Source organism: Panulirus ornatus, chromosome 9 (assembly GCF_036320965.1).
Source record: "Panulirus ornatus isolate Po-2019 chromosome 9, ASM3632096v1, whole genome shotgun sequence".
Taxonomy (NCBI): domain Eukaryota; kingdom Metazoa; phylum Arthropoda; class Malacostraca; order Decapoda; family Palinuridae; genus Panulirus; species Panulirus ornatus.
The window spans coordinates 2,861,317-2,883,962 of NC_092232.1; the positions used below are offsets into that span (position 1 = coordinate 2,861,317).

The following is a 22,646-nucleotide window of genomic DNA, read 5'->3' on the forward strand; positions in this document are numbered from 1 at the left end:
TATATATATATATATATATATATATATATATATATATATATATATATATATATATATATATATATATATATATATATATTTATATATATATATCCCTGGGGATAGGGGAGAAAGAATACTTCCCACGTATTCTCTGCGTGTCGTAGAAGGCGACTAAAAGGGAAGGGAGCGGGGAGCTGGAAATCCTCCCCTCTCGTTTTTTTTTAATTTTCCAAAAGAAGGAACAGAGAAGAGGGCCAGGTGAGGATATTCCCTAAAAGTCCCAGTCCTCTGTTCTTAACGCTACCTCGCTATCGCGGGAAATGGCGAATAGTATGAATATATATATATATATATATATATATATATATATATATGTGTGTGTGTGTGTGTGTGTGTGTGTGTGTGTGTGTGTGTGTGTGTGGTTAAGTGAAAACGTATGGTATATGTACCACAAAGACACGGAAACTATAACATAGAAAACAGAAAAATTCAGGAATATTGTTGAAGATGTTAACAACACCTGTTGACATGTGTAGGTAACAGGAATATCACACCTGTTAAAATGTACAGACAACCATCACACCTGTTGACATATGCAGGCAAGACGCCATTATTTGTCACACAACCATGTGAACAGACATAAAGATAACATCTAAGACACCTGAAAGCCACTCCTGCTCCATAGTTTGGTATCCAGGTTAAAGTTCTTGAGGATGACGTCAAGTGTTGCCACATCTGAACCATCCATGTGGTACCACCAACGCATGCAAACGTCCTGCAAGTATACGTTATAGATAAAGTTTTAACGTGAAATATCTAGATAATATAGCAACTTCAAATCGTTTATTTTTTCGTACTCTCTCTCTCAAAAAAGTGATTGTATGGAAAGAAGATTTAAAGGAAAAGTAATTGTTTAACTGAAAGCTGTTCATTCATGTTACAATAATCCAAAAGCTGTAGAGTAATGTATATGCAAGGACGTTGCAGAGCAGTAGCATGTGATGAAATAATGTAATCCTCTGTATAATACGTAGTGCACAGCTTACAACCCAGAGTTCTTGAATAATATATTTGATATTAGAAGATCAATTGTATATCATGATCATGCTTGGTTATAAATGTGTACTATTCATCCAAACTTGTATTGCTTTGACCAGTATCATCACCCATTCCTCCAAAACTCCTCTGTAAATATAGTCCTTCGATTTTCCTTGTAATTTTTTTACGCTTCTTTGATCCCTATTCCAGTTGCACTTTTAAGTAGTAAGAATCAGACACAACTTCATTTCCCCGATTTCTCTATACTGATTTCTGAGCCTTTCTGTGTACCTGTCCAGACGACAGGTTTCTCCCTGTCTACTGAAAAGGGCAAAAGTTTTCTTATGCTTATGAAAGTCATTCTCGCTTTTCTCTTCTATGTAAAGCAAACCCAAACATTCTTACCTCGTGGTTTTTTGCTTTGTTTTTAATCTAGATTCCTCTGAAGGCAACAGAACATCTTCCTCTTCATACTTATCATCTAAACTCTCCATGACTTATGGTTACTGTTAATATGTCAGAGAGAAAATGAAACTGATCCGTAAGAGTTAAGAGATCTACCGTAGCTTACTTGGGCCGCGTTGAGTTCAGGACTGGAGAGAGTAGCAACACCTTTTGAGTTATCAGATGTAGGTGTCAGACTCATGAAGTAACCATCGCCTTAAAAAAGAATGAAATCATTTAGATCAGCCAGAACCATTCATGCAGTATCATCCACAAAATGTTATTGTTACATATCAACAACAAAAACATATGGTCACCATCTTCAGAGAACCTGTGGTATGGTCGGCCAGGGGCCCGACGTAGTGTGTTCCCGCGACACCGCTGAGAACACTCCACGTGACGTCACCGGGAATGGACCTCCACTCACAGAAGTTCTGATCCGAGAAATCGCATGACGCTGCCATTGGAGGTACTGGAAGTGGACGAAATATATTCAATTAGGTACAATAAGTAACATCTATGATAATATATAGTAAAGATCTACATACATGTAGCAGTCTCTATGGTATATTTCTGTCACATGTATTTTGTTCAAGGGGCTTAAGGAAAAGAGTATTCAATCATCCATGAACAGTCATGTGAAATTTCGATTTCTTGAAGTTTCAGATTATATTACGTACCTACCATTCCGGTATTCTATATTTTGCTATGACCAAGTTGAATAGTGTTACAATTGTGTATAAAAACATACAAACGAACTAATAGTTAGTTACCATTGAAAAATTTAATTCCATAGTTAAAAAATAATGAAACTGAACTCGAAGTAAGATAAATTATTTCTAACACTGAACTAAAGTGAAATATTTAGGTACCGGTGGGCGGTGGTGGGGAGGGTCTAGTGGTGGTGGTGGAGGGGATGGCATCTGACGGCATCAGTTCACAAACCGACGAGGGAGACACCTCAAGATCGTCCAGATACACCAAGCCATGTATGTGGTCAAGGCTCCAGTTACCCATGAGCCGTTTTGCCACAAATTCAATCTAAGGATGTCAACATCATTTGATGAGCAGTACACGACAAATTAAACTTTTTAGTTGAACGTAGGTAAGATCTTATGAAAGTAAAGATATGATTACGTTAACGGAGTGGACAGTAAAGATGAGGAATACAAAGATGATTAGATGAATTCTATATTTCATTAGCTTAAGTTCGTTATAAGTGAAAAGTTCCATAATCCAACAATCCATAATCCAACACACAACAATAAAGATATTGCGATGCAAGAGTTTGTCTTGATCATTACAGATGATAAAGTTACTTTTATAGACCAGGTCGTGGCTTAAGATGATGAAGGTTATTAGACGAAGCAAATGCCCATAATGTTGTTTAACTAACACCTAACGTGAGAAGTGAAAGATGAGAAATATAAAGATCATTAGATGCAAGAATTGATATTTTGACTGCAAGAAAGGGCGTGATGAGCAGGAATAATGGGTTACAAGAGGTGTGGGGTGACGGGGTGTATACTGGCAGAGCACTGACCAAGGGAGCAGCGGTTGGTTGAGAAGGAATTTTGGCCAAAAGGAAATCAACAGAAATATCAACGAGGAAGGAGACTTTCAGTTGGTTTGCTTTCCTAGTGGTGGCACCTCAAGTGGATCTGTCTACCACAAGAACCATTGCGTTACTTCTGAGCTGTGTTTCACCTGTGCTAGATAGAGGATCGAATTATGGATTGACTGAAAGTTGTGTGAATTTTGACTGCGCTTTAACAAGATATGTTATGCACCATGAGCAGGACACCTCAAACTTTGCGAACTGTATTGCCTGTGAGAATAATGACGACTTTTGAGAAACAGTAAACTGTGGGAATGAGGAAGAACTAGGATGAACGTGGAATTTCCAAGTATTTCAGTGAAGGTTGAGAGATGTGCGAATTTCAGCACATTGTTGTTCTCAAAGAGTCCAAGAACATATTTGAAAACAGCGTGACTGGTGTTGCTGAAGACACCTAAAGATAGTTTTACACGTGAAGAGTGGTTGGGACCCTAGTATTTAAACCATCCAGCCTAACAAGGTTGCTTTATCCTATTTACAAGAGCTAAGGGAGACTAATCAAATCCTCCGTTATTTTTCACACCAGACAAATACGATTCCAACATACACTCAAAAATCACACACTATCCATTGAAAACATTCTACTTAATCAACAGCCAATCATCCTTATTATCATTTACCAGACATGAATTAGTGTGCGAAAAAGACCTGCGGATCGATCGACAATACACGTGACCAGTCGCCAGAACACCAGGTCTGCGAAACTGTTTGGGAGGCAAACTTTCTACTGGTTGAAACTGGAATTACATATGAAATTATGGAAAAGGAAATATTAAATAAACTATCTACACACCTAAAGACTGAATGGAGGGGGTCTAAAAGAGGGAAACAAAGATGCTGCATGTAAAAGAGAACTGAGTTAAGGAAGAGTTAGGGGTGTATGATGCTGCCCATCACAGAAAACAAAGGTAAAGGAGGCTTTATTACATTATTCAAGTTTTCAAACCAATGTCAAAACTTTGACAACGAAAAGTTCTCTGAAATATGCTAAGAATGAACAACCAGAGGATACAGCAAGATATCATGTAAGTAGTTTGTTAAGAGAGTTCTTGAAATGCACATTAGCAGCAGTACAATTCTGGATTTATAGAATAAACATTTTGTTGAAAACCTAAATATATACAACTCACAAAGAACAAAAAGAATCGCTAAATGCAACATGCCAACAATATAGCTACTACACAATAGCTATAGGTTGAACCAGAGGTTGAACCATTATGTGACATTCATTTTTTCATTCATTTCAAGCTAGAAGTTTCAGTTTCTAAATTGTTTCTTACATTTTTCATATGTATATATATGTATGTGTGTGTGTGTGTATATGTGCGTATGTATGTATATGTGTGTGTATGTGTATATGTATATATATATGTATATTATCCCTGGGGATAGGGGTGAAAGAATACTTCCCACGTATTCCTCGCGTGTCGTAGAAAGCGACTAGAGGGGACGGGAGCGGGGGGCCAGAAATCCTCCCCTCCTTGTATTAACTTTCTAAAATGGGAAACAGAAGAAGGAGTCACGCGGGGAGTGCTCATCCTCCTCGAAGGCTCAGAGTGGGGTGCCTAAATGTGTGTGGATGTAACCAAGATGTGAAAAAAGGAGAGATAGGTAGTATGTTTGAGGAAAGGAACCTGGATGTTTTGGCTCTGAGTGAAACGAAGCTCAAGGGTAAAGGAGAAGAGTGGTTTGGGAATGTCTGGGGAGTAAAGTCAGGGGTTAGTGAGAGGACAAGAGCAAGGGAAGGAGTAGCAATACTCCTGAAACAGGAGTTGTGGAAGTATGTGATAGAATGTAAGAAAGTAAATTCTCGATTAATATGGGTAAAACTGAAAGTTGATGGAGAGAGGTGGGTGATTATTGGTGCATATGCACCTGGGCATGAGAAGAAAGATCATGAGAGGCAAGTGTTTTGGGAGCAGCTGAATGAGTGTGTTAGTGGTTTTGATGCACGAGACCGGGTTATAGTGATGGGTGATTTGAATGCAAAGGTGAGTAATGTGCCAGTTGAGGGAATAATTGGTATACATGGGGTGTTCAGTGTTGTAAACGGAAATGGTGAAGAGCTTGTAGATTTATGTGCTGAAAAAGGACTGATGATTGGGAATACCTGGTTTAAAAAGCGAGATATACATAAGTATACTTATGTAAGTAGGAGAGATGGCCAGAGAGCGTTATTGGATTACGTGTTAATTGACAGGCGTGCGAAAGAGAGACTTTTGGATGTTAATGTGCTGAGAGGTGCAACTGGAGGGATGTCTGATCATTATCTTGTGGAGGCTAAGGTGAAGATTTGTATGGGTTTTCAGAAAAGAAGAGGGAATGTTGGGGTGAAGAGGGTGGTGAGAGTAAGTGAGCTTAGGAAGGAGACCTGTTTGAGGAAGTACCAGGAGAGACTGAGTACAGAATGGAAAAAGGTGAGAACAATGGAAGTAAGGGGAGTGGGGGAGGAATGGGATGTATTTAGGGAATCAGTGATGGATTGCGCAAAAGATGCTTGTGGCATGAGAAGAGTGGGAGGTGGGTTGATTAGAAAGGGTAGTGAGTGGTGGGATGAAGAAGTAAGAGTATTAGTGAAAGAGAAGAGAGAGGCATTTGGACGATTTTTGCAGGGAAAAAATGCAATTGAGTGGGAGATGTATAAAAGAAAGAGACAGGAGGTCAAGAGAAAGGTGCAAGAGGTGAAAAAAGGGCAAATGAGAGTTGGGGTGAGAGAGTATCATTAAATCTTAGGGAGAATAAAAAGATGTTCTGGAAGGAGGTAAATAAAGTGCGTAAGACAAGGGAGCAAATGGGAACCTCAGTGAAGGGCGCAAATGGGGAGGTGATAACAAGTAGTGGTGATGTGAGAAGGAGATGGAGTGAGTATTTTGAAGGTTTGTTGAATGTGTTTGATGATAGAGTGGCAGATATAGGGTGTTTTGGTCGAGGTGGTGTGCAAAGTGAGAGGGTTAGGGAAAATGATTTGGTAAACAGAGAAGAGGTAGTGAAAGCTTTGCGGAAGATGAAAGCCGGCAAGGCAGCAGGTTTGGATGGTATTGCAGTGGAATTTATTAAAAAAGGGGGTGACTGTATTGTTGACTGGTTGGTAAGGTTATTTAATGTATGTATGACTCATGGTGAGGTGCCTGAGGATTGGCGGAATGCGTGCATAGTGCCATTGTACAAAGGCAAAGGGGATAAGAGTGAGTGCTCAAATTACAGAGGTATAAGTTTGTTGAGTATTCCTGGTAAATTATATGGGAGGGTATTGATTGAGAGGGTGAAGGCATGTACAGAGCATCAGATTGGGGAAGAGCAGTGTGGTTTCAGAAGTGGTAGAGGATGTGTGGATCAGGTGTTTGCTTTGAAGAATGTATGTGAGCAATACTTAGAAAAGCAAATGGATTTGTATGTAGCATTTATGGATCTGGAGAAGGCATATGATAGAGTTGATAGAGATGCTCTGTGGAAGGTATTAAGAATATATGGTGTGGGAGGAAAGTTGTTAGAAGCAGTGAAAAGTTTTTATCGAGGATGTAAGGCATGTGTACGTGTAGGAAGAGAGGAAAGTGATTGGTTCTCAGTGAATGTAGGTTTGCGGCAGGGGTGTGTGATGTCTCCATGGTTGTTTAATTTGTTAATTTGTTAGGGAGGTAAATGCAAGAGTTTTGGAAAGAGGGGCAAGTATGAAGTCTGTTGGGGATGAGAGAGCTTGGGAAGTGAGTCAGTTGTTGTTCGCTGATGATACAGCGCTGGTGGCTGATTCATGTGAGAAACTGCAGAAGCTGGTGACTGAGTTTGGTAAAGTGTGTGGAAGAAGAAAGTTAAGAGTAAATGTGAATAAGAGCAAAGGTTATTAGGTACAGTAGGGTTGAGGGTCAAGTCAATTGGGAGGCGAGTTTGAATGGAGAAAAACTGGAGGAAGTGAAGTGTTTTAGATATCTGGGAGTGGATCTGGCAGCGGATGGAACCATGGAAGCGGAAGTGGATCATAGGGTGGGGGAGGGGGCGAAAATTCTGGGGGCCTTGAAGAATGTGTGGAAGTCGAGAACATTATCTCGGAAAGCTAAAATGGGTATGTTTGAAGGAATAGTGGTTCCAACAATGTTGTATGGTTGCGAGGCGTGGGCTATGGATAGATTTGTGCGCAGGAGGATGGAGGTGCTGGAAATGAAATGTTTGAGGACAATGTGTGGTGTGAGGTGGTTTGATCGAGTGAGTAACGTAAGGGTAAGAGAGATGTGTGGAAATAAAAAGAGCGTGGTTGAGAGAGCAGAAGAGGGTGTTTTGAAGTGGTTTGGGCACATGGAGAGAATGAGTGAGGAAAGATTGACCAAGAGGATATATGTGTCGGAGGTGGAGGGAACGAGGAGAAGAGGGAGACCAAATTGGAGGTGGAAAGATGAAGTGAAAAAGATTTTGTGTGATCGGGGCCTGAACATGCAGGAGGGTGAAAGGAGGGCAAGGAATAGAGTGAATTGGAGCGATGTGGTATACCGGGGTTGACGTGCTGTCAGTGGATTGAATCAAGGCATGTGAAGCGTCTGGGGTAAACCATGGAAAGCTGTGTAGGTATGTATATTTGCGTGTGTGGACGTATGTATATACATGTGTATGGGGGGGGGGTTGGGCCATTTCTTTCGTCTGTTTCCTTGCGCTACCTCGCAAACGCGGGAGACAGCGACAAAGTATAATAAATATATAATAATACAATGAACTACTGTATGGCAGCTTTAGCTGGTCCCTCAAACTTATTTGGTGTGATGTCTGTAACACCCGGAAGCCCAGAGCCACATGAGAGGCGGCACCAGATTCACAAGTACCAGGGTTGCAGCAATGACGCTTTGAAAAGTAAATTACAATTACTCCAACCCTGCCAAGGACGCACCGAAACACATTTCCATTGCAAGTCTACCTGGACATGAAACAAACCTTGTCAAAGCGACAGCCCAACAACATCCTTCACATCCATGTCACTTCATGGTTGAGCCTACACCACAAAGTATTAGTACCGAACGTGTATTATACACATCACTAATCCCACAAGCAGAACAGATTTCTTCTCCGCCAAGCATTACCAGTATGCACAAACAAATATGAATCACTTCATAACCTAGCCCACTCAATAACTCTGAACGAATCGACTCCTGAGTGCTTCATCCAAAACATACATAATTCTGAAAATGTATCTACCAAGAGATGCGTCAATGAAATCATACCCCACTCTGCCCACACTGTTGCTCCGCCCCACACACCTACAGTAGTCAGTTCATGTAACACGTCTCCAACATTTCCTAAACAACAGATCTCTTGGAGTGACCGGTATACGCTGCCTGCTTCCTAGCATGTAAAGCTGCGGAACAATAACAGCAGTGGCAGCAACAATAACAGAGAGAGAGAGAGAGAGAGAGAGAGAGAGACAGAGAGAGAGAGACAGAGAGACAGAGAGAGAGAGACAGACAGAGAAAGAGAGAGAGAAATCAAGAGCTATTCGCAAACTGAGTGTAAACTATAATGGTATCCATCCATCACTGCCAGGTAACCTGGGTTACATCTTCAGTATGAGCATCACCAGTATGTTCCAAGTACACTCACTAATCCGTCCCTTCATTACATCTACAAACTAATGATTTCAACCCAAATTATGTAACATGTTGTAGTTCGCCTACTGACTTGTGGGAAGCAGTTGCAACATTACCCACAGTGTCTTCAGTTTCTCCTAGTTTTCAGTGGGTGTATTACTGACGTTGCGTGATGTAAGATAAGATAGTTATCCCCATTCAGAAAGTGATAATGATAGTAATAATGATTAATGATGATGATGAAAATGATGATCGTATTGGTAACGATAATTAAAACAATAATAATAGTAATAATGATAATAATAATAATAATTATAATAATAATAATAATAATAACGGTGGATTGAATCAAGGCATGTGAAGCGTCTGGGGTAAACCATGGAAAGCTGTGTAGGTATGTATATTTGCGTGTGTGGACGTGTGTATGTACATGTGTATGGGGGGGGTTGGGCCATTTCTTTCGTCTGTTTCCTTGCGCTACCTCGCAAACGCGGGAGACAGCGACAAAGTATAAAAAAAAAAAAAAAAAAAAAAATAACGATAATAATAATAGTAATAACAATAATAATGATAACGTATGCAAACTTTTTCAAGGTATAGAGGCACAATATACAGTAGAAAAAACAACGAATTACATATCTCACATGTCATTAAGCGTCCACTGAAGCTAAGCACTTCTTCCTATATCTCCAACTGAGATATAAATTGTTGTATTCAACTATCTATCTATCTATCTATATCTCTGAAGCCCATTCCCTCCGGGAACTCTCATCCAAGGGGTGGCCACGGCAAAAGAGTCTCCATTTAACCCTGTCCTTACATGCCTTCCTCACATCCACCATTTCACGCATCCTTCCTCTGTTTGTCTCCCTCCAGTATTCCTCCACTCTGTATGCCCATGTCACAGGTGGTCTTCCATTGTACTATCACACACTCTCCTTGTAAACTCCCTGTCTTGCATTCTTTCCACATGTCCAAGCCCAAACCAACTCAGAGTATTACGATTCACCCATTCTAGCAAAACGCAATGAACTTCTTTTACACTCCCTGCTATACCACAACTCTCAAAAACCCCTTCATTTCTTTCTTCATTTCATCTAGACACATCACATGCTATTCTCAAATAGCTTATTTCCACAGCCTGGAATCTTGACCTCTGTGCCTCATTCTGCTTCTATGTTTCAGCTGCATAAGTCGGGTTGGGAGGACTATGTTGTTGTTCTCGTCACTTCCATATTTACACAACTGCCCTTCATTATTCTGTTAAGGGACCCAGTGACTCTTCTACCCTGTACTGCTCTCTCGCTTATCTCTCCGTCCATATCACCACACTTACCCTAAACAGTTCCCAAATACTTAAATTCCCTCACCTCTTCTATTCTCCCCCCCCCCCCCCCATTCTCAGCACAATTTAGTACACTTTCTTCTTTCACTCTATGTGGTTTTACAAAATTTTTACTTTCACTCTGTATCCTTTCAAATAACATTACTTTTACTTGCATTTACCTTCAATCTCCTACACTTAAACACATCATAAAACAGACTTACAACCTTCTGCGACCCATCTTCACTCTCGGCAAACATAGTATCATCCGTAAACAGGCTTGCCACTAGCCGCCATATCTCACTGCTACACTCCTTTTCTACATCTCTTTTTCCTAGTTTTGCTTTATATATATATCAAAAAGCCACGATGACATCACACAGCCCTGTCTCACACCTACATGTATCCCAAAAGCTTTCGCTCAGCTCTCCATCCACTCTTACACATGCATTTGCTCCTTTATAGTAGGCTCTCACACCATCCAACAGCAGTCCTTCTATACCATGTATCCTTACCAAATCCCACAAAGCATTTCACTCGACTCTGTTATACGCTTTCTCCAGATCCATGAGAGTTACATGCAATTTCTTAACTTTCTCTAAATACTTTTGGACGGCCATCTTAACAACAAAAAATCTGGTCCACACATACCCTATCTTTCCTAAAAACACTTTGCTCTTCACTTATTCTGCATTCAGTCACTTCCATCACTCTGTCAGTCAATATTCTTGCGTATAATTTCCCTTTTATACTTAACTGATTTATTCCCCTGTAATTGCTACATACATCCTTAGCATCTTTTCCTTTGAGTAAAGGAACAATAATAGCTTTCATCCAATCTTCAGCCATCCACTCTATCATACTTTCTCCTCCACACTTCAGCGTTTCAGCCGTAATCCCATCCACTCCAGGTACATTTCATACCTTCAGCCTCATCATTGCCCTTCTTACCTCTCTTTATGCTATAGGCTCCTGTGCTTGTCTCCTCTCCCTTCTCTCATCCACTACAAGCACTAAGATGTTGTTACAAAAGTATTATAAACTTCCTGTAAGATTTCGATTATTAGTATAATGAACAGCAGGCTGCTGGCTGGTCCTCACCGTCTACAGGGAGGCTTTCCTGACACCACTAAAGATCTTCCTCACACGTCATGTACTTCTCTGGCCTTACATCCTACTTAACGTGTGCCAGAACCTGCCCTTCTGTTCCACTACATGAACAACATTACCTACCAATCCATCCATCACTTTGGGTCTCAGCACCTACTCTTCCATCCCACTACATGGGTCACAGTATCTACCCGCCATCCTACTTCATGGTTCTCGATACCTGCCCTTCTATCCCATTAGATGGATCTTCCGGTACCTACTATTTCATCCCGGTACATGGGTCTTAGTACCTACCCTTACATCCCACTACATAGGTCTCATTACCTACCTTACAATCACACTACATGACTCTCAGTGCCTACCCTTCCATATCACTTCATGGGTCTCAGTAACTACTCATCTATCACAAGTCTCGGCATTTACTATGGAAAGGCATATGAGGACAGTTACAAACGCTGATTGAATCGCAAACAAGATGTGTAAGATTTTCAGATACAGCTAAGGTCTTTGGTTTGTTCTCAAATGTAGTTTAAGAATTCAGATATGATAAAGTAGAACTAAAGGCGAACTGAATGCAGATACGTCAAGGAATGCTGTATTGAAGTAATGGCTGGTGGAAGGGGTGCTCAATTTAGCAACAATATAAATCAGTGTGCTATGGGCAACTGTGACAAAAAGATAAAACTTCTATCAATATCATTTCCCGAAAGTATCAGCCAGTGAAAGAGAAAAAGACAGGTACTGATGATTATGAGAACAGATACAATGATGAATATAATGATGGTGTGAGAACAGGTGCACTGATGAATAGGGAAGTGATGAATATGGGAAGGGTGTGAGAGCAGACTACTGATGAGAAATGCATTTTTGAAAGTTCTTTTAAAAAATAGACCATCAAAATATATTCTCTATCTTAAAGATTATTATTTTTCATCAAAGTCATTGAGTAATAAGGTCTTGTTATATAACCATCATAACACATTATATTGGTTATACTATGCAATGAAACAGTAGATAATTGGATTAAGTTACATATCGTTCGGTTATGTTATAGAACCATCATCATTAGTTTACCTGAATACTGTCCACCGACTGGGATGGCAAGTGGAACTGTCCTTGACCCCAGTGTCCCATGCTACTATCGGGCAGCTCCCACACAGGGGTCCTGACATTTTCCCCTTGGTAACCTGGTGCTGTGCTTACAAGAGCCACTAATGATGCTGGGGCATCCATTGCTTTCTTAAACCTGTCAAAGTCAAGATACCGGAATCAGATATTTGAATTACAGGAACTTCTTTTTTCTAAAGCAAACTTTTCATGACACATGAGGATGATGTAAGGATGATAATAAACAAAAAGTACATACTGAAGAAAGTTTCTGGAAATGTTATCAAACATCATACGTCAAACCATATACATTTGTCAGGTATACAACCTGTTCAGCACACAAAAACCTTCTACTTGACAAATAACAAACGCTGTATCATATCAGGCAACCAATATGAACGTATGCATGATCTAGAACGAGCATTACCAAAATTTAACACAGGTCGTATAATGGAGCAGAACGGGTGAGGTTAGGGTGGCAGTTTTGCCCACTAAGTTGTCAGTGGGCGTGACAAACTTGAGGTGGGTGGAGGTGAGAGGCCGGTCCACCTCATCATTTAGTTCTGAGAATATCCACTCCAGATTACCTGTGTTGGTCCAGCCACAGGTGTCACTCTCAAAGTCACAGTTACCTAAATTGGGGGATATTGAAGAGTTAGCGAAAGCCAGAAAATCTATGGATATATACATAAGAATTAATAAGAATGAAACAATGCCAGATTACCTAACACTTCTGACATGATTAACACAAGATTAAAAAGAATATATGTATTCAAGGTATGGATCCTTGAAAACAAAACCGAATGTCTTATAGATATCTTACAAGTACGTCAACCTGGTCAGGTATTTAGGGTTACTACCTAAAACACACACACACACACACACACACACACACACACACTAGGAACCTTTCTAAGGGATATCTACAATTCCAGTGCTGAACTATGCTCATCAGCAGGGACAGTTAGACTCCTTTGAAACGAGCAGTTCAAATTTCTTTAGTCAACTGACTGTGATACAGCCTATCCAAAGGTGATTCCCTTACGATGCAACCCAAAGCAGGTGAAGCCAAGCAACACTCATATGCTAAATATGTAAAGAGAGGAAGGTCAGATGTCAGGTCACGTCATCAGTGGCCACCTGCACTCCATGGGGATTATGATGCCCCGCCTAACTGCGACCTCTGCTTTTATGGACCTCAGTTAAGTGTACTCAATAAAGTTAGATCTTTGCATTTTGAACAATCACCTTTATCCATCTTGCCTATACATACATTCCTGGGGATAGGGGAGAATGAATACTTTCCACGTATTCCCCCGCGTGTCGTAGACGGCGACTATGAGGTGGGAGCGGGGGGACTGGAAACCCTTCCCTCCTTGCATTTCAACTTCTAAAAGGGAAAACAGAAGGAGTCACGCGGGGAATGCTCATCCTCCTCGAATGCTCAGATTGGGATGTCTGAATGTGTGTGGATGTAATCAAAATGAGAAGAAAGGAGAGATAGGTAGTATGTTTGAGGAAAGATACCTGTATGTTCTGGCTCTGAGTGAAACGAAGCTCACGGGTAAAGGGAAAGAGCGGTTTGGAAAAGCCTTGGGAGTATAGTTAGGGATTGGCGAGAGGACAAGAGCTAAGGAAGAAGTAGCACTGCTCCTGAAGCAGGAGTTGTGGGAATATGTGATAGAGTGTAAGAAAGTAAATTCTAGATTGATGTGGGTAAAACTGAAAGTGGATGTAAAGAGATGGGTGATCATTGGTACCTATGCACCTGGTCATGAGAAAGATCATTAGAGGCAAGTGTTTTGGGAGCAGCTGAATGTCAGCAGCTTTGATACACGAGACCGGGTTTTAGTGATGGGTGATTTAAATGGGAAGATGCATAATGTGGCAGTTGAGGGTGTAATTGGTGCACATGGGGTATTCAGTGTTGTGAATGGAAATGGTGAAGAGCTTGTGGATTTGTGTGCTGAAAAAGACTGGTGACTGGGAATACCTAGTTTAAAAAGAGGGATATACACAAGTACACGTATGTGAGTAGGAGAGACGGTCAAAAGGCATTATTGGATTATGTGTTAATTGATAGGTATGTAAAAGAGAGACTTTTGGACGTTAATGTGCTGAAAGGGGCAGTTGGAAGGCTGTCTGATCATAATGTTGTGGAGGCGAAGGTGAAGATTTGTAGAGGTTTTAAAAATGAAGAGAGAATGTTGGGGAGAAGAGATTGGTGAGAGTAAGTGAGCTTGGAAAGGAGAATTGTGTGAGGAAGTACCAGGAGAGACTGAGTGTAGAATGGCAAAAGAAGAGAGCAAATGACGTGAGGAGAAAGGGTGAGGAATGGGATGTATCTAGGGAAGCAGTGATGGCAAGTGCAAAAGATACATGGGCGTGAGAAAGGTGGGAGGTGGGCAGATTAGAAAAGGTAGTGAGTAGTGGGATGAAGAAGTTAAGTTTAGCGAAAGAGAAAAGAGAAGCGTTTGGACGATACTTGCAAGGAAGGAGTGCAAATGACTAAGAGATGTATAAAAAAAAGTAGCAGGAGGTCAAGAGAAAGGTGCAGTAGTTGAAAAAGAGGGCAAATGAGAGCTTGGGAGAGAGAACATCATTAGACTTTAGAGAGAATAAAAAGACAAGAGAACAAATGAGAACATCGGTGAAGGGGAAAGTGGGGATGTAATAACGGTTGATGATGAAGTGAGAAGGAGATAGAATGAGTACTTTGAAGGTTTGTTGAATGTGTTTGATGATAGATTGGCAGATATAGGGTGTTTTGGTCGGGGTGGTGTGCGAAGTGAGAGGGGTCAGGTAAATTGGCTTGATTAAGAAAGAATAGGTAGTGAAAGCTTTGCGGAAAATGAAATCCAGCAAGGCAGTAGAATTTATCAAGAAAAGGGGGGAAGTGGGGTACTGTGTTGTTGATTGGTTGTTAAGGATATTCATTTTATGTATGGATCATGGTGAAGTGCCTCAGGATTGGCGGAATGCAAAGGCAAAGGATATAAAGGTGAGCGGTCACATTACAGAAGCATAAGTTTACCTGGGAAATTATATGGGAGGGTACTGATTGAGAAGGTGAAGGCATGTACAGAACATCAGATTGGGAAAGAGAAGTGTGGTATCAGAAGTAGTAGAAGATGTGTGGATCAGGTGTTTGCTTTGAAGAATGTGTGAGAAATACTTAGAAAAACTGGATTTGCATATAGCATTCATGGATCTGGGGGAAGGGTAAGACAGGAATGATAAGAGACTCTTTGTGGAAGGTGTTACGAATATGTAATGTGGGATGAGAGCTACTAGATGCAATTAAGAGTTTCTATAAAGTAAGACGTGTATGAGAGCAGGAAGAGAGGAAGGAGAGTTATTTCAGGTGAGAGTGGGTGTGAGGTAACGTGTGCGATGTTACCATGGTTATGCAATCTGTTTCTGGTTGGAATGGTGCATGGGAGGTGAGTCATATGCTGGTGGCTGATGACATTGCTTTGATAGCAGACACAAGTAACTAAGTTTAGAAGAGTGCATGAAAGGAGGAAATTGAGGGTTAATCTAAATAAAAGTAAGGTCATGAAATAAACAACAGAGGGAAGCAACTTATATTTAGAAAGGGAGAGATAGAAAGGAATTTTAACGCTAAAGAATTTAATCTTATTACTACTGAGATAAGAGGACCAATGATGAGTCACGTAAGAAAGATTACCACCGGTAGACATTGCACCGGAAAAGTCATAACGGTGATCAAGAAGGGAAAAGATTCTAAATTCATGAGAAAGTGAGATTTGAGGAGAATATTAAAGCCACTGTAGATAGCAGAAGTGAGAGTAATGGGGTGATTGTTGAAAGGGTTAGAGTGGTCCCTTTTCTTAGGAATGAGCTGCACTTTTCCTTTTTAAAAGCTTGGTTCTTGAGATAGAGATGAAATAAGCGAGAAAGAATCGGCGCAGCTCTAAAATAAAATATTCTCTTAGGACTGGTGAAGGTGTGCCACCTGTGGAATGGGATCGGGATCCAGATCCAGTCATTGAACTCAATTTAAAGATCATTGAAATTTTTGGCTTAAAAATTGATTTCTCCAAGATTCAGCCTGACTGGTTGTAGATTAATAATCAGCACGTATTAACATCACTTTATGTGATGGCAGTCTAGCATAGCAGAGTTAATCATGAAGAACTAGGAATTACATGCGGACAGAAGCAACATCATGTGGAACGATCGGGTGGCACAAGAACACACATTAGATCACATGTATTGACCTGCATGTTTTTCGCAACCTTTGTTCTCACCTTGTATGGGACAGCTCTGAGAGTCGTCAAGCTTGATGTCATCAATTGCTATATAACCGTAAGGAGTTCCACCAGAGAAAATCTGGAAGATTACATGGCCACTACTGCCAAAGTCAGCTACTTCCCCTGCACCTAGTTGCCAATCCATACCAGTCCCCACTGTTGACAAAAAAAGGCTTTAGAGGTTTCTTGGTATTTTCAATAACCAATTAATGAAAATAAAAAAAGAAAAAATCATTTTGCTATCTTCCTGAAAGCTAAAAAATCTTTTTGTATCAGAAATAAGCTTCGGCACTACTTGGACTTCAAGACTGTCTTACAGAAGCTTCATCATGATAAAGATTCATGGACAAACAATGTGACTGTGATCATCGTGACTCACCTTCAACACGGAAAATTTCCTCATTTGTATCGCTGGTTAGGACGCGAAAAGTAGTACTATCAACAGTTTCAAACTGGTACCAAAATGTGAGGCAGTTAGAGTTGTAAAGGATATTTGGGCCATCCATGGTAGCCAGATCTTCACCAGAAGAAGCCTTTGAGAGGTCAGCCACTGAGAAATGGCCTACATGAGAAATGAAATGAATCCTTAGGGTTAGCAGTTTTTACGACCTAAGACAAGTATAAAGGCAAAGTTCAGAGATATTAAGATCAGAGAATTCATTTCAAATCATCGGTACATGGATATGTAAATAATCAATTTTCAAAGGAAATGATAATGGCATCACTCACCAAATGAGGATTTGTACGTGTGATCTTCGGTGGCAAATTTGTGCACACTCTGAGCACTGTACATGCGGTAAAACTGGAAGTCTGTTGGCACACCAGACTGATACCCTGAAGAGGGCAAAGAATATACGTGACACAGGTCAGTTACATTAAGGAGGTCATTAAGTGAAGGAGGTTAAATGCATGAGGCAGGTGATTGCATTGACTGTAGACAGACAGGTTGTTTACTGACTCGCTACAAGTACGAAGGTAATATAACAGTTAGATGGATGATGAATTCATGAGGTAAGCTAGTGTGTCACACTAAGGAAACCATTCTAATATGTGACCAGTGTGCAACATGAGGCATATGAAGAACGACCAACCAATTTGAGGAGGCTTCTATGATAGATGAGAAAGAGGAGCAAGACGTTAAATCTGTGAGGTCATGAAACCACATTTGATAAAGACTCATTAACTTGAGGGGATCATAGCGCCAGACAAAGCGGGTTGAATATTCCCCATGGGGGTCAGTAGAGGGTTGGGGGCCATATTAAGTGAGGAAGTCCTCTTTGTTACGAATAAGGCCAAGAATGTTACATGTTACAAGTCTTCGTGTTACATGATGGATTTCATGGTGATGAGAGTAGCCTGGTGCTACACAGAAAATTTTTGTGTTGCCTGAGAAGGGCTTGGCTGATATGTGAGAAGTGGGTGTGTTATGAACAAGAGGAAGCAAGATGTTTTACGAAGGTGACCAAGGCGTTACATGAGGAACGGAGGTTATCACGTAAGGGTGACCAGACTGGTTCATGAGTGATGAGGGGGAGGGGAAAGAATGTTCCACGAAGGGAGATGGATTCAATGAAGAAAACTTAGGCATTATACAAGTGGTAACCAGGATGTCAGGTTAAGAATGCTAGAATGTCAAATAAAAGGGACTGTGTTGCAGAAGCGCTTCAGTACCAACCATGCCTCACGTTTTACTCGCCTCTCGGGCTCCAGTTCCCTCCAGATCATTCAGATGCAACAGATCTTTCAGCTTCATCCTTGATGACTATTTAGACCAGAGGGAACCATCATCAAGGGTTCCGGCTATCGTCCCATAGTCTTGGTCAACTTAAGATAATTGCTCTCCATCTGCATCTGAACTCAAGGATATACACAACTTTATCCTCATGAAACTCACCGATGCCTTCCCTGTTTCCTTCTCTTTTTCTTCTAGAAAATAGTAGCAGAAAGGGACAAGGAGGCGGGTAGTCTATTTAGTTTAGCCTATCTGTTTCTGAGGAGAAAGGACAATAGCAAAGGGCTAACTTGTGAGTGTATTTACTCGGAAGGTAGTGTGCGCGGGGAAACCTGAAGGTGTTTTTTACCACAAATCTTCGGCAATATAGTGCACAAGTGTATCTGTTGTTTGAATGTTTGGGGAGACTAATGCATAGGAGGCTCCACAGGAGTCGCCGAGGAGAGTTGTGACGCGAGATGATAATTCTGTTGATATCATTAACTTACCTCCACAATACCTGTCATAGTCATACTCAAAATCACAGGTCTGCTCCTGAACAGGACATCCATCTGAGGTGATTTCGATGTTATCCAAGAGAGTAAGGCAGTCTTCTCCCTCCACTTGCACTTCCCACTCCAACTGTTGACAAGATCAGTAAAGAGTTGATAATCGAGTTACGAGAAGCTCTGAGAAAGGCAGTTTTCAGTACAGCTCCCAAATCCCATAACATATACATTCATATATCCTGGTCGTTTCCATAGATATTCTACGAGTTGATACACGTAAATATTTACGTTTATTACAACACATATATTAATCCTGTACGTGTATTACAACTCCTCAGTTAATACTTTGAATACATCACAACTTCTCGTTCATACTTTACATGTATCATAACTCCTAAGTTGATATTTCTTATGTACCACAATTCCTCTTTTGATATTTCGTATGTATCATATTTATAAAGTTCATACTTTCCTTCAGGTAGAACTTTTCTACCAAAACAGCTATTTTGTATAATTTCCATAATTCTGCACCAGCTTAGATTTTCCTGATCTTGGGAATATATTTTCATTGTTTTGCTGACCAATCCCTACATTTTCCTCACTTTTTTCATATTGTTCAAGCAATAATTCTAATGGCAGAGATCATGACAGCAAAGACCTTTGATAGTAAAGACCAGTCATGTCAAAGACCTACCACAGCAGAGACCTATAACGGTAGAGACTAATCATGTAAGAGGCCCTCCCATGGCACAGAAGTATCGTGGTAGAGACCAGTCATGTCAGAGACCAGTAATGTTCACTCTGGCTTTACAATATTTTTGCATAACTTTATGAAAGTTTCAACTGCATTTTCTTTTTCAATATTTTCCCTTATGCCTTCCCATATAGCATTCTGCTTTTATAATGTGCTTATTGTGAAGTAATATATATATATATATATATATATATATATATATATATATCATTGAATCTTCTATTACTAAATACACAGAGAAATGTAACACTAATATCGGTGAAAGTCTATACAAATAGGATAGCTTAATTTTTGGTGGAATTTGTGAACAGTTCCTCTTCTTGTCCACATGATAAGTTTATGATACGCTTGTTCTCAAACTCGAACTGAGAAGAGGTCAAGTGAGGATTGTCCGCTCTAAGGAAGGCTCATTCCTGTTCTTGATGTTAACACGGAAGATGGCGAGTATGTATATACATATATATATATATATATATATATATATATATATATATATATATATATATATATATATATATATATATATATATATGGATAGAGTTGTGCGCAGGAGGATGGATGTGCTGGAAATGAGATGTTTGAGGACAATGTGTGGTGTGAGGTGGTTTGATCGAGTGAGTAACGTAAGGGTAAGAGAGATGTGTGGAAATAAAAAGAGCGTGGTTGAGAGAGCAGAAGAGGGTGTTTTGAAGTGGTTTGGGCACATGGAGAGAATGAGTGAGGAAAGATTGACCAAGAGGATATATGTGTCGGAGGTGGAGGGAACGAGGAGAAGAGGGAGACCAAATTGGAGGTGGAAAGATGGAGTGAAAAAGATTTTGTGTGATCGGGGCCTGAACATGCAGGAGGGTGAAAGGAGGGCAAGGAATAGAGTGAATTGGAGCGATGTGGTATACCGGGGTTGACGTGCTGTCAGTGGATTGAATCAAGGCATGTGAAGCGTCTGGGGTAAACCATGGAAAACTGTGTAGGTATGTATATTTGCGTGTGTGGACGTATGTATATACATGTGTATGGGGGGGGGGGGGGGGGTTGGGCCATTTCTTTCGTCTGTTTCCTTGCGCTACCTCGCAAACGCGGGAGACAGCGACAAAGTATAATAAAAAAAAATAATATATATATATATAATATATATAAAATATATATATATATATATATATATATATATATATATATATATATATATATATATATATATATATATATATATATATATATATATATATTGAATCAGGGCATGTGAAGCGTCTGGGGTAAACCATGGAAAGTTGTGTGGGGCATGGATGTGGAAAGGGAGCTGTGGTTTCGGGCATTATTGCATGACAGCTAGAGACTGAGTGTGAACGAATGGGGCCTTTGTTGTCTTTTCCTAGCGCTACCTCGCACACATGAGGGGGGAGGGGGAGGGGGATGGTATTCCATGTATGGCGAGGTGGCGATGGGAATGAATAAAGGTAGACAGTGTGAATTGTGTGCATGGGTATATATGTATGTGTCTGTGTGTGTATATATATGTGTACATTGAGATGTATAGGTATTTGTATTTGCGTGTGTGGACGTGTATGTATATACATGTGTATGGGGGTGGGTTGGGCCATTTCTTTCGTCTGTTTCCTTGCGCTACCTCGCAAACGCGGGAGACAGCGACAAAGCAAAATAAATAAATAAATATCTTTTTTTTTTTTTATACTTTGTCGCTGTCTCCCGCGTTTGCGAGGTAGCGCAAGGAAACAGACGAAAGAAATGGCCCAACCCACCCCCATACACATGTATATACATACGTCCACACACGCAAATATACATACCTACACAGCTTTCCATGGTTTACCCCAGACGCTTCACATGCCTTGATTCAATCCACTGACAGCACGTCAATCCCGGTATACCACATCGCTCCAATTCACTCTATTCCTTGCCCTCCTTTCACCCTCCTGCATGTTCAGGCCCCGATCACACAAAATCTTTTTCACTCCATCTTTCCACCTCCAATTTGGTCTCCCTCTTCTCCTCGTTCCCTCCACCTCCGACACATATATCCTCTTGGTCAATCTTTCCTCACTCATTCTCTCCATGTGCCCAAACCATTTCAAAACACCCTCTTCTGCTGTCTCAACCACGCTCTTTTTATTTTCCACACATCTCTCTTACCCTTACGTTACTTACTCGATCAAACCACCTCACACCACACATTGTCCTCAAACATCTCATTTCCAGCACATCCATCCTCCTGCGCACATCTCTATCCATAGCCCACGCCTCGCAACCATACAACATTGTTGGAACCACTATTCCTTCAAACATACCCATTTTTGCTTTCCGAGATAATGTTCTCGACTTCCACACATTTTTCAAGGCTCCCAAAATTTTCGCCCCCTCCCCCACCCTATGATCCACTTCCGCTTCCATGGTTCCATCCGCTGACAGATCCACTCCCAGATATCTAAAACACTTCACTTCCTACAGTTTTTCTCCATTCAAACTCACCTCCCAATTGACTTGACCCTCACCCCTACTGTACCTAATAACCTTGCTCTTATTCACATTTACTCTTAACTTTCTTCTTCCACACACTTTACCAAACTCAGTCACCAGCTTCTGCAGTTTCTCACATGAATCAGCCACCAGCGCTGTATCATCAGCGAACAACAACTGACTCACTTCCCAAGCTCTCTCATCCCCAACAGACTTCATACTTGCCCCTCTTTCCAGGACTCTTGCATTTACCTCCCTAACAACCCCATCCATAAACAAATCAAACAACCATGGAGACATCACACACCCCTGCCGCAAACCTACATTCACTGAGAACCAATCACTTTCCTCTCTTCCTACACGTACACATGCCTTACATCCTCGATAAAAACTTTTACTGCTTCTAACAACTTGCCTCCCACACCATATATTCTTAATACCTTCCACAGAGCATCTCTATCAACTCTATCATATGCCTTCTCCAGATCCATAAATGCTACATACAAATCCATTTGCTTTTCTAAGTATTTCTCACATACATTCTTCAAAGCAAACACCTGATCCACACAACCTCTACCACTTCTGAAACCGCACTGCTCTTCCCCAATCTGATGCTCTGTACATGCCTTCACCCTCTCAATCAATACCCTCCCATATAATTTACCAGGAATACTCAACAAACTTATACCTCTGTAGTTTGAGCACTCACTCTTATCCCCTTTGCCTTTGTACAATG

The 22,646-nt window shown here is 40.7% G+C and overlaps 1 protein-coding gene across 1 annotated transcript in view; it reads right to left on the reverse strand.

Annotated features, from left to right (window-relative positions):
- The window catches only part of LOC139750161 (MAM and LDL-receptor class A domain-containing protein 1-like), a 212,290-nt gene that overhangs the window by 66,196 nt on the left and 123,448 nt on the right, over positions 1-22,646 (reverse strand). The window contains exons 40-49 of the mRNA XM_071664505.1: positions 18,685-18,817; positions 17,194-17,298; positions 16,844-17,026; positions 16,462-16,620; positions 12,615-12,819; positions 12,155-12,326; positions 2,337-2,505; positions 1,796-1,936; positions 1,592-1,680; positions 644-757 (exon numbers count right to left, since the gene is read on the reverse strand). Of these exons, the coding sequence (XP_071520606.1) occupies positions 644-757; positions 1,592-1,680; positions 1,796-1,936; positions 2,337-2,505; positions 12,155-12,326; positions 12,615-12,819; positions 16,462-16,620; positions 16,844-17,026; positions 17,194-17,298; positions 18,685-18,817 (1,470 nt within the window). The remainder of the gene's footprint in view (positions 1-643; positions 758-1,591; positions 1,681-1,795; positions 1,937-2,336; positions 2,506-12,154; positions 12,327-12,614; positions 12,820-16,461; positions 16,621-16,843; positions 17,027-17,193; positions 17,299-18,684; positions 18,818-22,646) is intronic.